At 35.1% G+C, this 18,057-nt stretch overlaps 1 protein-coding gene across 1 annotated transcript; it reads left to right on the top strand.

The window, feature by feature from the left end:
* Window positions 1–1,839: 1,839 nt before the first annotated feature.
* Window positions 1,840–17,961, top strand: LOC118034214 (protein REDUCED CHLOROPLAST COVERAGE 2). Its single transcript, XM_035039450.2, has 23 exons — window positions 1,840–2,568; window positions 3,067–3,128; window positions 3,514–3,606; window positions 7,634–7,706; window positions 7,844–8,164; window positions 8,268–8,332; window positions 8,427–8,558; window positions 8,653–8,694; window positions 8,784–9,308; window positions 9,394–9,551; window positions 9,832–10,354; window positions 10,557–10,619; window positions 10,709–10,810; window positions 10,956–11,276; window positions 11,368–11,460; window positions 11,535–11,636; window positions 11,727–11,831; window positions 13,015–13,148; window positions 13,746–13,929; window positions 14,719–14,850; window positions 14,939–15,051; window positions 15,193–15,271; window positions 15,373–17,961. The coding sequence occupies exons 1-23, from the start codon at window positions 2,499–2,501 to the stop codon at window positions 17,506–17,508; spliced, it is 5,628 nt and encodes a 1,875-aa protein (XP_034895341.1). The 5' UTR covers window positions 1,840–2,498; the 3' UTR covers window positions 17,509–17,961.
* Window positions 17,962–18,057: the final 96 nt, after the last annotated feature.

The following is an 18,057-nucleotide window of genomic DNA, read 5'->3' as shown; positions in this document are numbered from 1 at the left end:
CAACTCTACCTACAAAGAAATCATTTTTATTCTTCTTATAAAAGTGACTGGTTGCAAGAACCTACAGTGACAATCAAAAAAGGAAAGAACAAGTGCTTTTTTTCATACATAAAATAATATAATCTCAACAACTTTAATTAATAACCAATCTTAATAGAGTATTGACTAGGAACATTTAGAAACAATGTTTTGATGCAATAAAAATCTCATAATTATAACAACTTTATAATTTCTCTTGCAAAATATTTTTATCTTAAAAACTTTATATTTACTCTAGATTCATTAATCAAATATTTAATAAATATTAAAGATAATAAAGCATTTATTAAAATTAAATATGCTTACATGAATAAAGTTAATGTCACGTGTAACCAACCGATTAACTACATGATAATATTTACAGTAATAACTCAAACATAGAAAATCAACCAAACCACTAAATTTGGCCATCATTTATGATGATGTCGTGAACAAATTTCACATAAAAATTGGATTTTCCAAAGGTTGTGATCATGAACCAAGATGTGTGGGCTTGAATTGGACTTTTATTTTTGGACTTGATTTTTCTTGAAAAATAAATCTATCATGGAACAAGGGACTCTCTGATGCATAAGTCAATAAATGTATAAAAGAAAATAAAAAAAATGTAAGAATAAATTTTTAGATCTGAGAAATTATAAACCTCTTATTTACCCGGCAACTTAAGGTGTTTATGAACTTTGTTCATATTAGTTCATCTTAAGAAGTTGCATGAAAATTGATCGATAGAAATGGTTGGTGTCTATCATTAGTTATAATGTCTGGCATTATTATTGGTGAAATGGTTAATGAATGTTAATAACATAATAGTTAGAAATAACCAATAATAAAGAAATAACCAATGATCAAGAAAGGAAGCTCTTGGTTTGAATAGAACGTTGTGCATTACAACCATTGGTTAGGAATGTGATGCCAACCCTATGTACAAGTGTATGCTTGAAGAGAATTTGTCAATAAAGCATTTAAAATGTTATGGGTATGGACAATGCACGACATCATGTTTTGACTTCTTAGAACTCAAAAACATATCTAGGTGTGTAAAGTATGAGTTGGATAACCCACTACAATGGTAAGAATGTAGTTGTTTGTACCATCATCCAAACAACAACAAAGCAAAATCGTTTGTTCAAAAACCAAAATCATCATAATTTTTTTTTTATAAAAGAACCATCAACTGACTAGTGAGATTTACATCGGAAAGTCTCGTTAAGTTTCTCTGTGTAAGGATTTATAAACGAATTAATTGATATTAATTCAAACCCAAAAACCCAAGTTACTAAATTAGAGATCTGTCATCATAAATAAATTTCTTTTTTTCTGTTTTAACATCGTATACAAATAATTATCACTTATCATTTCTAGAATCCAGCTGTATGTGACAATACAGTCATAAGACCAACACACACACACAAATAATCATGGTAAAACATCTAATGCCTTTCACTAGCTAGAATAGATACGTCCCTTTTCACCTTATCTCTTGCTTGGTCGTAGATAGCTTCAACATGTAGCATACAAATGGTTCTTACACACATGAATACAGCCAATATCGTGCCAGCACGTGAAATCTAGTGCTTAGAATATGACGATATATATATAACCCTACAAAATATTGGTATTTTGTTTCAAACTTTACAGTGACAAACTTGCACATCTAGAAAGATGCAAGAAGAAGGGTAGTGATGATAGGCAGCGAGGGATAGAGGGAAAGGGAAGCGATGAGGGGAGTAATAAGGAAAGAAAAAAATGAGAGGCCTCAAATTATTTGCCTTGTGTTCTTATGTGCTTGTGTACAAGAAAGAGCTTGGCTTACCTTATCCTATCCGCCTCTCAAACACACTTCCACCGTCTCTCTCTCCCCCCCTCTCTCTCTCAATATCCTCTTCCAAAAGCAGTCTCTCTCTCTCTCTCGTTCCCTCATATTCTCCTTAACTCTTGTCTCAAGTTTTCTTTCACTTACAACTATATATTATTATGCTCAACAACAATATCACTACACGAACTTCAATTCACGAAGTCCCTCCCTTTTATCCACTCTGTCCTCACCTTTTCCTCGCCATGTAAAGGCTGTTTCTTTCTTGTACAGTTAACTGGTTACGCATACTACTCGTTATACGAGTCTTTTCTCTCTTTATCCCTCTATTAATTCCAAAAAAAAAAAAAAAAACACTTCAAATGACCTAAAAGTATTTTCATTTTGATATCAAAGATTCTTGCACTGTGCATTATTGTTTTGTTTTCTTGGTGTTTCCTGTGTCTTTGCTCCGCATATATATATTTGCTTCTTGCTTGGTTTTGTTTATAGCAATTCCACGAAAGATTCTGTAAGCTTAATCTACATGCAGAGAAAATTAGTCGATAAATTCAATCTGGGATATAGTTTTTATCGTTAATTGAAGGACTAGTTCGTGTAAACCAATATTCGCAACAGAGTTCTTATCTTTTATTTATTCACAACAATGGCTCCCAGAACTGGAAAGGCCAAGCCTCATAAAGCAAAAGGAGAGAAGAAGAAGAAGGAAGAAAAAGGTCATTTAATTTCTCTCATATTCATTGCATCAATCATTATATTATTTTCTTCTCCTTTTCTATAGTTTCCTTTATATATATAATATTACATATTCTTTTTTTTTATTATTCTTAAAAGTGAATACACAACTATTGTTTGCTTGTCTTTATCTGATTGAGTTTATTAATTGCATTATTAGACCATACAAAAGATCGAAATGTACGGTTCAAATTTTTTCTCTTCCATGTTCTTACCATCCCTGCACCCAATTGGACCCTTCAGTTTGTTTAGATAAAACAAACGTACGTACTGTACACATACTCTTTTGGGGGGGGGGGGACTATACATACAGATATAATACGGGCCCCTCTCTCTCTCTCTCTCTCTCTCTCTCTCTCTCTACGTGTGTGTGTGTGTTTATATGATATGAATGCAAGTAGTAAATTGGTGTAATTTTTTAAATTTTTTTTGCAAGAATGCTGAATTTGGGTCTTGTTGATTTTGTATGAAATGTATAGTTTTGCCTACTGTCATTGAAGCCACCGTTGAAACGCCAGACGAATCTCAAGTAACTCTCAAGGTAATATGTACTGACATAGTATTTGGTATTTGTAATAATATACAGTTATTTTTTATTTTTTTAAAATTTATTTTTTATATAACACATCAAAACAATTTAAAAATACTAAAAAAAATTAATTTAAAATCTAATGCCGCAAAGACAAACGATTAGTAGTCCCTCCGTGTCATTAACCATTTTTATCAAAAGCATAAATTTAATGTTGTTGGTAGGTATTTATTTATTTACTCCTGCATTATATTTTCTTTTTCTTTTTTTCTGTGTGGTTAATTTACTCTCTCTTTTTTCTGGGTAGAAAACTCTACTGTCAGATGATGAGCTACATTTTTATTGGCTTATGTGTGGTGTCCTTGATTTTTTTTTTTTTTTTTGCATGTATTTGTAGGGCATCTCTACGGACAGGATCTTAGATGTAAGAAAGCTTTTGGGGGTGCATGTCGAGACGTGCCATTTGACCAATTTCTCCTTATCTCACGAGGTAACTTAACTGGTCCTTTTTGAACTAGGTTTTTCAGGAATGATCAATGGGTCTCCTTTCTGCACTGGGAGCAACTCAGTGTCTGTTCTGGGCGTGGTCCATTGTACTCGGTCCAGGTTCATTTAAGAGCCTGACGCACGGGAGGTGGGGTTGATAGCTTGGGGGTATGGGAAAATAAAATAATTTTTTTTTAAAAGAAATCACTTTCAAAGTACGTCTAAGAAAATACAATATTAAAAACATTTTACTGGCTTTGTTTTTATAGTTTTGACAAAAAACATCTTGAGAAAAAAGCACCAGAAAAAGAGAAGAAAATGTGAAAGAAAAGCCCCCCACCTTGGTATTTTTGAGTGAGGTGTTCATGTAATTGCTATTTAATTACATATTCAAAATTTAACGTTTGCATTCATTCAGAAATTGTCTCGTATCGTGAGGGTAAATCCAGTTTTATTGTGCCTTTTCTGGACAAGAAAAAATCACTTATTGTCTTCTCTGTTGCTTTGCCAAGAACACAAATGACCTTGTCATTAAATTCATTTGTTTTTATATTTTATAAATATTTTTTAATAAAAGATACTTTAAAAAGTAATACAGCCGAATATTTGAGCATAAGCAGCCACATAAGAACTTCAGTCATCATTTATTCAACACATAAGATATTGCCAGATTGGGAGGCACTGCCTCCCTGAACTGTTGAACCTAACGCCCACCCAACCTGCAGCTTATCATAGTTAGAAACAAAGAGGGCAAAGAAGAAAGAACAAAGCACTTCGAACTGTCCCATTTTTCCTTTCTCAATCTGATATGATGGCAACTCTTCCTTTCCTTTTTGTTTTTGATAGGGTATGATCATTCATTTCTTTCTTTATGAATTTTGCAAGGATATATACTTTCCGTGAGAAAGAATGGGAAAGTAATCAATTAATTAACCTTTTGTTTTGCTTAATTATGAATTATACAAGTAATTAATTAATTAATTGTTGTTGTTTCTATAATTAATATCACACCACCACAAATTCACTCATCTATACTTATATAATTAGAATTATATATTGTTTTAGAGATAAACGATATAGTTAATTAGAACATTTGCATGACAACTAAATCTTAGTTATTTCTAAATATATTTATTTTTCCCATGCACGCCTTCATATATTTTTCATATATATATATATATAGGCTAACTAGCTCGATGCACACTAGACTTTCTTTTACTAGCTAGTAACTAAATAAGTTGACACAACGTACAATGATAGAATTCTTTTATTTTTAAAATTTTACAGCTTTAAATTAAAAGAAAAATATATGATTTTTAAGTTTAAATTACAGTCTGAAACTATGAAAAAACTCTGAGTTCTTAGTCCTGAAAAAAACTTGTGAAACCAATATTATTGTTCTTAATCTTTCTACTCATAAAATAATAATTATATAAAAACTTAAACTAACTCTTTCTAATCAACAAATTTAAATCAAAAAAATCTAAACAGAATAAACTTTCATTCCTAGAAAATAAATTATAATTTAACTATGAAATTCTAACTAGAAAAAAAAAAAATTTCAGACAGCTTATACTTATTATGATCAATCCTGATTTAATAGATATGATCGGTTATGATTAATGATCAAACTTATACATAATTAATTTTTTAAAAAAAAATTTTGTACATGATGAATTAATTTATAATTGAATCTAAATGTTCAAGCACAACCACCTAGATATAAAAAAAATAACTAAAATGAAAAGCAAATTCACATTTTTTTTTTTATTTACTACTGCAGTTAAATGATGCTTTTAATTACATTACATCAAAAAAATCACAAGCTTTTATTTTAGGGGAATTTTAGTCTTTTTATACGATCTATTGATCATTTAATAATTTAACGGAGGTATTTATGTATTTTTAATAATTTTTAAACAATTTAAATTACTTGATTATCTTTAATTTTAAAAAAAAAAATGATTGGCTAAGGATTTTTTTTTTTTTTGGTACAATTAAAAACCATATTTGCCATTGCACCGAAGGAGAGGGTACTTGAGAGTTGAGACCTTTCAAATAGGTTTTATGATGAATCTTAGATGCAGGAGGTAATTTGGTATTTTTTTTCTTGAAATATTATTTTTTTATTCAATAAAATTGTTAAATGTTTTTTAAATTTTATTTTTGTTAAAAAAATTATTTTTAATTTAACCCCTGATCAAGGAATTGTTCATGGCTTCTAACTTCATTTATTTTTTTTCTTACCCTTTATTCTTTTAATTGTTATATTTATTTTAAATCCTTCCATTTAATTGGTTTTTTCTCCTGATTTTACTATTTGACATTTGATTTGATAAGAGTATGACTTCTTAATTTTTTTATATACAATCCTTCCAGTGTGATAACTTGTATCACGGGTTTTTAAATTTATTTATAGCATAGCTTTCAAATTCCCAATCCGGAGGTCAACCTAAAGCAAAATACATGTCACATGTTAAGTTGGTTGACCTGAGTCAATCCTTTTTTTATAAGTATATAAAAAGGAAATCATTTAAAAAAAGATCAAAAGATTTTTAGTAGGTTTCTCCAAGACTAATTAAGTTGCAGGTCAACCCCATTTTTTAACCCCATCAGACCAAGTCAATCCTTTTTTATTTTTGTCAGAACTAGCCTGATCTGAGCCCCGAATCACCTTAATCACAAGTCAAATTATTGATTCAGGTCAAGTTGAGTTTTAAATAGATCATCTCTCAGATTATTTCAATCTCATTACCAAGGCCAAAGGTTTTGAGAGTTAACTCAAGTTTGTTCAACTTTTATTACCTAACTTGCATGCTTATCACGCAGTCTCGGGATTGCTCGAGTTGGTTTTTTTTTTTTATCTTTTTATCAAATTACATGCTTCCTGAAGTTTTTTTTTTGTAAGATTATTGTTGTCATTTTTTATATAAAAAAACTCATTTACCATCATTGTCAATTTTTTTATCACTTATTAAAATAAAACCAACTTATTCAACCCATTCAAGGCTATAATTTGGTGCTCATTATTTTTAGTTCTTTTCCTTTTGTTATTTTTATTTTATTTTATTTTCAAGTTACCCTCCGATCAAAGAATGGCTTCCAACCTCTAATTTATTTTTTTTATTTTAAATTTTCATCCTTATTCTTTTAATTGTTTTTTTAAAAAAACTTTCATGTTATTGATTTTTATTTTTCAATTTCATCATTTGACATTTGATTTGTTGAGGAATGAACTTCTCTGTTTTTTCATGTATGATGCTTCTATTTTAATGACTCGTGTCAGGGGTCTTAAAAGTTATATATCACATACTTTTCAAGCCAAACCTAAGGATCAACCCGCAGCAAGTCCTAGGTCACGAGTTAAGTTGGCTGGTTTGGATTAATCTAGATCAATCATTTTTTTTTTAATTTTATAAAATGTAAGAATAACATTGTTTTTTTCATTAAAAAAAATCAACGAGTTTTGGCTAGATTTTCTCATGGCTAATTGGTTTGTTAAGACTATAACTCGAGTTATTATATTTTTGTTCTTTCTTTAAAACAAACTTGTGGTGTCTAAACATTTTTTAAAAAAAATTAGTTCGGACTTGCAGGTAGCGCAAGCCTTTGTCTAGTTTCTAAAACTAGAAGACATTTCTCTTTCTAACATGTGATAAAATTCTATTGTGTGTTAGATAGTGAAATTGCTTTTGTTTTTAGATAATTTTTAAAAGTGTTTTTCTCTTTAAAAAAATATTAAATTAATATTTTTTAATAATTTTAATGAATTGATGTTAAAAATATAAAAAATAATTATTTTAATATATTCTCAAATAAAAACTACTTTACCAAAATAGCAAAGACACTTTGCATGTATTAGCTTCAGCCTTCATTCATGATGTTCATCACCTACATGTAGCGATAGCATTTCTGTTTCCATTAGTTATAAAATACTACTGCCACTTTTCGAAACAGTAGAGAATAGTGTCATAAGCAATAATTGGAGTGCTAACAGCAGTTTTCCTAAACTTATCGACTCCTACACACAGGTACGGGGACCCAGAGTCAAGGATTCGGTGGACATCATCTCTCTCAAACCCTGCCACCTCACCATTATCGAAGGTAAGCCCTCAAATTAACGGTCAGAAATTCAGCATTCACTCTATCTCGCTATACACCACCAACAGAGAACCTCTACCCAACAACCCCCCAATTTCTTATTTTGTTTTGCTTAACGAGAATTCAAATTTCTGTTGCAGAGGACTACACAGAAGATCTTTCCATAGCTCACATTCGCCGTCTCCTCGACATCGTCGCCTGCACCACCTCATTTGGGGCCTCCTCCACTTTTCCGACCAAACCAGCGGGTCGAATCGGAAATTCAAAGGAGTCCGGTTCAAAAGAGATCTCTTCGACCGAGACAAGAGGAGATAACAAGAAAAGCGTGAACAAGAGCGGGAATGATGATTGTACGGACCCGATGGAGAAAGCCGATACGGAGGTTTCCATGTGTCCGCCGCCGCGGCTTGGCCAGTTTTATGACTTCTTTTCTTTCTCGCACCTCACGCCGCCGGTTCAATGTCAGCTTTCATTTTCATTATAATCAAAATAACTAACTATACTTATTCTGAAAAATTCCGAGTTTTTAATATCATTTTTTTTTGAAAAACTGTTTGCTTTCAGATATCAGGAGATCAAATCGGTCTTTCGTTGAAGATAAAACGGAAGATGATTACTTCCAGATAGACGTGAGAGTTTTTTTTTTTTTTTCATGAACAATTTTATTTTTAGTGGTTTTGGTTTCTTAATCAAGGAATATATTTGGAATTGAAAAAATTGCAGGTTAGGGTTTGCAGTGGGAAGCCAATGACAATTGTGGCTTCGCGAAAAGGATTTTATCCAGCTGGAAAACGCCTTCTTCTTTGCCACTCTTTGGTTAGTTTGTTGCAACAGATTAGCAGAGTTTTTGATGCTGTAAGTTTTGAATCTAAATTGACATGTCGGTTTTTTTTTTTATATAAAAGTCAGTCTCTGGTGATGTTTGTAAAGCTATAATTTTTTGTTGTAGGCATACAAAGCTCTTATGAAAGCTTTCACTGAGCATAATAAAGTAAGCCTTAGCTTCTCTCTAGCCCTTGGCTGTTAGTCTACAAGAGTAGCATGATTGTTAATTGTATATTTTGTATTCGTTTGTTTCAGTTTGGTAATCTTCCTTATGGATTTCGAGCGAACACGTGGGTTGTTCCACCGGTTGTTGCTGATAATCCGTCTGGTTTTCCACCACTTCCTGTGGAGGATGAGAATTGGGGAGGTAATGGAGGAGGACAAGGAAGAGATGGGAAACATGATTACAGGCCATGGGCGAAGCAGTTTGCAATTCTGGCAGCAATGCCTTGTAAAACATCAGAAGAGAGGCAAATCCGGGACAGGAAAGCCTTTCTACTTCATAGTTTATTTGTCGACATTTCTGTTTTCAAAGCTGTTGCAGCAATCAAGCATATCGTTGAAAGTAATCAGTGCTTTTTAAGTGATCTTGGGAAGTCGGTTTTGCACGAGGAGAGAGTTGGAGATTTAATTATTATTATTATGAGAGATGCGTCTGATGCTAGCACCAAGTTGGATTGTAAAAATGATGGGTGTCTGGTTCTTGGAGTGTCACAGGAAGAGCTTGCTCAGAGAAATTTACTTAAGGGCATAACTGCCGATGAAAGTGCAACTGTTCATGTGAGTGAACTAATTGCTGCATTTGCTCATAATATTTTATTGAAGCAGGTGTATGAGTTGCTGAAGTGGACTTTTGATCTTGTAGGATACTCCCACTTTAGGTGTTGTGGTTGTTCAACATTGTGGCTTCACAGCTGTTGTTAAAGTTTCTTCTGAGGTGAACTGGGAGGGGAATCGTATTCCCCAGGACATTTCCATAGAGGATCAGCCTGAAGGAGGCGCCAATGCCTTAAATGTTAATAGGTAAGGTCATTTTAAATGCTTTTTAGCTGATGAGCGAATATGTAGTTATCCATGAAATAGCACTAATGAACTGCTTATTTGTTGAAATCCTCTTAAATCAGATCACATATTCTCTTAACTCTTCTCCGGTTCTTAATAACACTCGCATTTCAGCATGCAATATGCTCAAACAGACACACTATTTAGAGAAATTATCGCATCGGTGGCTTCTAATGTAATACGTTGCTTCATATGGGCATCCTCAGATGTTGATTGTCATTTTCTTTAAATTACTTTGCAGCTTGAGAATGCTATTGCATAATTCACCTACGCCTCAATCATCTAGTACCCCCCAACGACTACAGGGTGGAGATCATGAAAGTTTACGCTCTGCCAGGTCTTTGGTGCGGAAAATACTAGAGGATAGTTTGTTGAAGCTGCAGGAAGAATCCAGTAAATGCACGAAGTCTATCAGATGGGAGCTAGGAGCATGTTGGATTCAACACTTGCAAAATCAGGCTTCAGGGAAAGCTGAGGCTAAGAAAACTGAAGAAACTAAGCCTGAGCCTGCTGTCAAGGGGCTTGGAAAGCAAGGTGCATTACTACGGGAGATAAAGAAGAAAACAGATGTCAGAACCAGCAAAACTGAAGAGGCAAAAGATGTTTCTTCTGGTACCAACCCTGACACGAGCAAGAAATCTGATAGCACTAATCAGGAAGAATCGGAGAAAATGGATGAGAAAATGGAAGTCATGTGGAAAAAGCTGCTTCCTGAAGCAGCATATCTGCGACTTAAAGAATCAGAAACCGGTCTTCATCTGAAGGTTTGTTTGTTACTTTCAAAGAGTCTTGACCTCTCCACATTTTCTTGCTTATACTTGATGCTAAAGATTTCGCATTCATTATCTATAATTAATTCCAGTGATAATTGTTTACTCTATGTTGTAGAGAAGGGAACCCAAGTATACAGAATTTATTATCTGTCATCTTCAGATTCATATTTGCTGTGGTTGTGTTTTTTTGCAGACTCCTGATGAGTTGATTGAAATGGCACATAAATACTATGCTGACATTGCTCTTCCAAAACTGGTTAGTTTTTTTTAAAATCGACATTTGTTTTTTAACCCTAAGACGTTTTGGTGTTAATACATATGGTTTGTGTGACTTCAATGTTTTAGGTGGCAGATTTTGGCTCCCTAGAACTTTCCCCAGTTGATGGAAGAACATTGACAGATTTTATGCATACTCGGGGTTTGCAGATGAGCTCTTTGGGGCGTGTGGTAATTTCTCTGTTGTGAAAGTTGTCTTTCTTGTTATTTTCCAATCCAAAAAAGAGATTTTTTTGTTAATGCTATCAGAGTTAACTGGGATATATAGCTGGATTTGGAAGATTTATTTTTTTTTCCTTTCCTTCTATCACTGTAGGTTGAACTTGCAGACAAGCTCCCTCATGTCCAATCACTCTGTATACATGAAATGATTGTCCGAGCCTTCAAACACATATTACAAGCTGTTGTTGCATCAGTTAACAATGTTGCTGACCTGGCTGCTTGCATTGCATCATGTCTAAATATATTGTTAGGAACGCCTTCAACTGAAAAGGAAGACTCGGATATTATAAATGATGAGAAACTAAAGTGGAAGTGGGTGGAAACCTTCCTTGCAAAGAGGTTTGGGTGGCGGTGGAAGCATGAGAACTGCCAGGATCTAAGAAAGTTTGCCATTCTTCGTGGGCTGTCCCACAAGGTCTGAAAATCTGACCCTTCTGCTACTGCTTGAGAAGCATCACCATGTGTATAATCCATCTAAGTTTACAAGTCAAGTCATCTTTTGTCAGGTTGGCCTTGAGCTTCTTCCTAGGGACTATGATATGGACAATACATCTCCTTTCAAGAAGTCTGATATTATAAGCATGGTCCCTGTATACAAGGTAAAGATACTAGTTATTCAGTCTAAAAATTCCCAATTTTTTTTGTGGTAGCTGACCATATACTTCTCCTACAGCATGTTGCATGTTCATCTGCGGATGGACGTACACTGCTAGAATCATCCAAAACTTCCTTAGATAAGGGTAAATTGGAGGATGCTGTTAATTATGGAACTAAGGTAAAATTTTACTTTTCTTGCAGAGATGACTTCTTACTTGTCAATTTATAAAACCAGTAATGTTAACACATGTCATATTGAATTTTGAAGGCACTGTCAAAACTCGTGTCAGTCTGTGGCCCTTTCCATCGAATGACTGCAGGAGCATATAGTCTTTTGGCTGTAGTACTCTACCATACTGGGGATTTTAATCAGGTATGTGGTTTAATATGATCTAGCATTTCTATACATCTACTGCATGTCGTGCAATAAGTATAGCATGTATCTAGTTGTTTGGACTTCGGAGAAATTCGAGCTAGTGGAATTTATAGTTAATTTTGTTTTTGTGTCTATTTTGAATGATTCGAACAGCAATTTTCTCCTTTTTGAATCTGTTTGGGTTCTTTGTTTGTTGTTGTTGATATTACATGTTTAAGAATGAGCACTATTTTGCTCAAATTTGTTATATGTTGAAGATGATTATCTTGTCAATCAACTTTGCTACAGGTAGCAAGGATATTTAATTTTATTTTCATAACCAAATGGATTAAGATGACAAAAATAATAATAATAATATGAGAATACCAATGAACTCTGAAAAAGAAGAATTTGTTGATAGTTAAGTTTGTTAAGAAACTAAATACATGTTTTGTTATCATAGATGCGTCACTTCATGATGCCTGTCTTAACACAGTATTCTGAGTTCAGATTGAGAAAATGATATGAGAGTTGCTGTGAGTCCTGAAGAGATTAGATATAAAATAGTTTGGATTGTTTAAAGTACGTAAAAGAACTAGACTGCCATTCCATTCCTGAAGATTTGTTAGAATAATTTATGCTTTTTTGGGATTGATGAGTTTCCTTTTTGTTGTCATGAGGTTGGTTTATTTTGTTGTGCAATTACCAAAAACCAAGAACCTGAGTTCTGTCTCTCTGTCTTTTGGTCTGTAATTTTCTATCTATATTTATATACTGGTGTGGTTTGCCATGTTCTTTATTAGGTATTGTTTGTTTTCTGTGAGAGTCGCAATTAGATTAAGGAAGAATTTATTCCCTTTCCTTTTTGCATTGATAATCCCAGCTTCTGTGGGGTGAATTCGAAACAGTAATATAAATACAGCAGACAATTTGCCTCACGTGAATAATATCCAAAAGGAGAAAACAATTCTTGTTCGAAATTCTTTTGTGTCTTAAGTGCAATCTGAATCAGGTTAAGCAGCAGTTTCACATGTGAAGTGAAAGTTGTAAAGGGAGCAGTTCCATACCGAATAGAGCATGCTCTACTTATTTTGAAGGCTTACCTTCAATTTTGAGACGTACCATTATATGTATTCATGTATTTCTGCTTGATCTAATTTCTATAATGATTTTCAGTACTGACCTCCTCCACTTTATTTAGGCTACCATTTATCAACAAAAAGCGTTGGATATTAATGAGAGGGAGCTCGGACTTGATCATCCTGATACAATGAAAAGTTATGGGGATCTAGCTGTCTTCTACTACCGTCTTCAACACACAGAATTAGCCTTGAAGTACGTTTTTATAGTTTCCTAACTAAAATAATTTTCCTACATCATTCCGACCCCACAATGGCTTCCTCTAGTTTTTTCATAGCTTTATATGGTGCTGTGGACTACTTACTATATAGTGTTTTGCGATGAGTATAAACTTTTATGAGGTTCTTAGCTTGTCTAATTCAGGTGTCTCTCACTTTATTCGCTTAGAGGGCAATAGATAAAATACAAGTTAAAAGGCAAGAGGAACTTTTATCTATTTAAATCATGGAATGAAATAATTTTCATCAATTCCTCGATTTTGTTATTTCGGGCTTCCATAGTTCCAGACTAGTTGAAATTAACCTTCTGATTGGAGGTTTCTGAAATGCTCTCATGAAAAGCTAAAACACCACCATTGAGAGTTGAGACAAAAAGCTTAGATTTTCCTGTCCCAAAGGGCATCTTAGAAGGGAATTTTAGGAAATTTTCACAAACTGATGTGGAAAACAAAGAATCTGAAGCCACCCTTATGATAATTAAATTACGGTGCTGGAGTGCGATAGGCAGTTAGTCTATATGAATCAAATACGGCTCATTCTTTCAGGAGTCATAACCAGCATTTTACTGTTCTAGGTATGTCAATCGTGCGCTGTATCTTTTGCATCTAACATGCGGGCCATCTCATCCAAATACTGCTGCCACATATATCAATGTTGCAATGATGGAAGAAGGATTAGGGAACGTGCATGTTGCTCTTAGATATCTTCATGAGGCTCTCAAGTGTAACCAGAGACTCCTTGGAGCGGATCATATACAGGTAAGTTATTTCCTTTCCCCTTCTTTCTATAAGCTAACTTTCACAGTTAGGCTATTCCTACAACCTTCAATCAGAAGTACAAAATAGAAAACAGCAATTATAAACTACTGACTTAGAAATGCATAACCATCCTCTCCATTTTGATGGAGGATGTACTTTACGCACTAGTTTTTGTTGGCAAGTCAGCTAGTATTTATATTAGTTACTTCCTAATATTTGGCTGAATCCGAGTTTCATGGTTTGGTCAAGAAAATATTTGTTTTCTTTATACATCCGTAGATGCACAAGTGACTTCGCTCTTTCTTCGCAGATTCAGAGACAGCTTTCGCAATTTGAAATAATTAAAACCTAGAGAATGAGACAATGTTAAACTGATTCGGTAGTTGTGCTAAAAATGTTTTAAGGCTTTATTAGAGTTAACAATTCCAATAAAATTTATTACCGTAATTGAACTCATTATTCTCTCAGCTTTGATCTCCTTGGTTGATTTAGATATAGCTTTAGATGCAACCAAACTAAACAATAAAAAATTATAGGGCGGGACTACTGGAAGTGCTGATATTGGAGAGGCAGTAGTGGATCTATGACCAAAACTGGTGTACTCGTTTGAAAAACCAATAAATTTCAAAAGGTAGGATTAATTTAGGCATTAAATGTACAAATTCAGAAATCCTGCTTCATGAAGCTCACCACTCGACCTATGTGTGTCTGCATGTATGCACATGCCCACTTTTTATTGAAGGCTATAGCTTCTATCGTCATGTCCTAACACATTTCTGGCTTCTTCAGACTGCTGCCAGCTACCATGCCATAGCAATTGCTCTATCATTGATGGAAGCTTACACCTTAAGTGTTCAGCATGAGCAGACCACACTGCAAATACTGCAGGCCAAACTTGGATCTGAGGATCTACGGACACAGGTACCATGAAGTTTAATATTTCAACAGTGAAATCTCATATATTCCAGTGATTTTTGCTCCTTGGATCTGTAAACTTTGGCTTTTACAGGATGCAGCTGCGTGGCTTGAATATTTTGAGTCAAAGGCTCTGGAGCAGCAAGAAGCTGCACGCAACGGTACTCCAAAGCCAGATGCCTCAATTTCCAGTAAAGGTCATTTAAGGTAACAATCAGCAGGCAGGCATTATGTGGTTTACATTGATCCATGTTAGCAAGTTTTTCTTTACCTTGACTTTGTACCTTGAATTCATTGATATCCTGAGTTAACAATAACTAAATGAAATATTTTCTTGTATTGGGTCAGTGTATCAGACCTTTTGGATTATATAACACCAGATGCAGATATGAAAGCAAGAGAAGCTCAAAAGAAAGCTCGGGCAAAGGTCATAAACTCTTGTGCCTGAACGTTTTCACTTATGCTTCTGGTATTAATTTTTTTTCTCTTTGCTGAAATAATGGCTAAATTTTTCTTTTCATCAAGCAGGTTAAAGGCAAACCAGGCCAGAATGAGGACACGGTCTCAGATGAATACCAAAAGGATGAAATTTTGTCGCCCACTTATCCTGTTGCAGAGAACTCAAGTGATAAAGAAAACAAATCTGAAACACAACTCGTAGAGCCTAGGAATGATAAATCTGATATAGGTCTTCCAGATGAATCATTATTGAAGAGGAGTGATGATATGACACTAGAGGACAACTCAGATGAGGGATGGCAAGAAGCTGTTCCTAAAGGCCGTTCACCTACAAGTCGCAAATCTTCTGGTTCAAGGAGGCCAAGCCTGGCAAAATTAAATACTAACTTTATGAATGTACCCCAGTCATCAAGATTCCGAGGAAAACCTAGCAATTTTACATCCCCTAAAACATCGCCAAATGATCCTGCTGCTTCCACTGCAATGACAGTTCCAGTTCCTAAAAAGTTTGTTAAGAGTGCCAGCTTCGGTCCAAAAGTAAATAACTCGGGCGCCTCAACTGGTGGAGCAGAGAAATCAAGTAATGCTAAATCAGCCCAAGCTACCCCTGCATCAGCTGAGCAAGCTGCCAAAGCAGCTCCAATGGCAAGTCCGATCAGTGTTCTGGCAGCTGGAAAAATGTTTTCCTATAAAGAAGTTGCTTTGGCTCCTCCTGGGACAATTGTGAAGGCAGTAGCAGAACAGTTGCCAAAAGGAAATCCTACAAAGGAACCCAGTCCTCAGGGAAGCCATGAGACAGCTGCAACTGATGTCAAATCAGAAGGGGTGACAACATTAAAAGCTGTAGAGGTAGGAAAACTTCAGAAACCTGAAGGAGAGAGACAGCTTCCAGCTTCAGAGGGAATGAAAAGTCCTGTTGATCAAGAGAGAGAAACAGGAGGGGTTTTGGTGGCGACAGAGAAACTTGAAGAAAGAAAATCTGCTGATGAGGATCACATGGATACAGAAGATGGAGGTGCTGAAATTAAAGTAGTTACTGTTAAAGATACTACCGCAGAAGCTGAAAATATTTCAGACTTGGGTCATGAGAATTTGGATACTTCCAAGGATTCAAATACCATGTCTTCCCCAACTGAAGCGCCTGATACAAGAGCATCAGATGGTTTCCCTGCAGCTTGCCCTGATCTGAAACCTCAATCTACTTCAATTGAAAAGGCTGGTTTGTTGGAAAAAGATGCTTCCAGCACAAATGAAAAGGTAGAAGATGAGAATACTCCAGATCTTTCTAATGACAATACAAATGCTAAGCTATTGTCAACTGGAGGAGGAAAGCAAGATGATGCGGAAACTGTTAAGGAGGCGACCAAGAAACTTTCTGCAGCTGCACCACCATTCAATCCATCCACAATTCCAGTTTTCAGCTCAGTTACTGTCCCAGGATTCAAAGATCACGGAGGACTTCTTCCTCCACCTGTGAATATTCCTCCAATGCTTACTGTCAATCCTGTTCGTAGATCACCTCATCAGTCAGCTACAGCTCGGGTTCCATATGGTCCAAGGTTGTCTGGTGGCTATAACAAATCTGGAAATCGGGTTCCACGTAACAAGCCGAGCTTCCACAACGGTGAGCATACAGGGGATGGGAATCATTTCAGCCCTCCTAGAATCATGAACCCACATGCAGCTGAATTTGTGCCTTGCCAACCTTGGGTTCCCAATGGCTATCCATTGCAACACAATGGCTATATGGCGACCACAAATGGTATGCCAGTATCTCCAAATGGCTATCCCATTTCCCCAACCAGCATTCCTGTGTCACCAAATGGATATCCAGCATCGTTGAATGGTATTGAAGTGACTCAAAATGGGTTTCCAGCCTCTCTGGTCGGTTCAGAAGAAACACCCACGTCGGTTTCTGTTGATGTTGGTGGTGAAAACAAGAGTGAGGTTGCAGCAGAAAATGGTACTGAAAATTCTGAGATTGAAGTAGGATTTGAAAGCCATTCAAGTGATTATGAACATCAAAAAGATCAGGAAGAAAATGTAAATCCTGAAATAGGAGAGAAGCCTGCAGAGGTCGCGGTGACTAGTGATACTGTTGTAGCAAAAGAAACTTGTGATAGCTTGCCAACTGAGGAGAAACCAAGCAAGTGTTGGGCAGATTACAGCGACAACGAAGCCGAGATCGTTGAGGTTGCAAGTTGAAAAAAGTTGTGAACTTTTCAGAGTTGGAAAGTGATCTACTTGATAAGAGGCTGTAGCAATGAAAGAGAGAAGAGAAGCAATAAGCAAGCAACAACTGAATGCCCCTGTAATGAGTGGGAAAGAGCATTGTTGCTGAGTCTGACGTCATAGTCATCTATCTCGGGAATGTGTATATTTTCTGATACCGTTTGGTTTTATTGCAACGAGGGAGGAGAATCGGTGAACCAGCATGCAAAGGACATGCGATGATCGTTGAAGGATCCAAGTTGTTTAGAGGCGAGCTCGTGTCATTTATTTTATTTTATTTTTTGGCTAATTTCCCCGTTATATCTTTTTGTTGTTGTGAAATCCAAACACCATAACCTTGGAGGATTTATACTTTCCAAGCTGTATCCTAGGGATGATACGCTATCAAAGGTAAGCAGAAATAAAGTCAAAAGTAACTTGCATGCATTACAATATCTTATGATTGATCTTACGGTTTGTTATGGCATTATAGTACCTTGCATTTGTACTGTGTAATGTTCCTATATATCCTGCCTGGTTATG

This window comes from Populus alba, chromosome 18, assembly GCF_005239225.2.
Source record: "Populus alba chromosome 18, ASM523922v2, whole genome shotgun sequence".
NCBI lineage: Eukaryota > Viridiplantae > Streptophyta > Magnoliopsida > Malpighiales > Salicaceae > Populus > Populus alba.
This window is presented reverse-complemented; position numbering and strand designations above follow the sequence as displayed.

What these genes read in the sequence shown, in the direction of transcription:
- LOC118034214 (XM_035039450.2), top strand. Translation starts at nt 2,499, where the DNA reads ATGGCTCCCAGAACTGGAAAGGCCAAGCCTCATAAAGCAAAAGGAGAG. An exon ending in ATGAAAGTGCAACTGTTCAT is followed by an intron (nt 9,309 to 9,393) that starts GTGAGTGAACTA and finishes TTGATCTTGTAG; the next exon opens with GATACTCCCACTTTAGGTGT. An exon ending in CACACAGAATTAGCCTTGAA is followed by an intron (nt 13,149 to 13,745) that starts GTACGTTTTTAT and finishes TTACTGTTCTAG; the next exon opens with GTATGTCAATCGTGCGCTGT.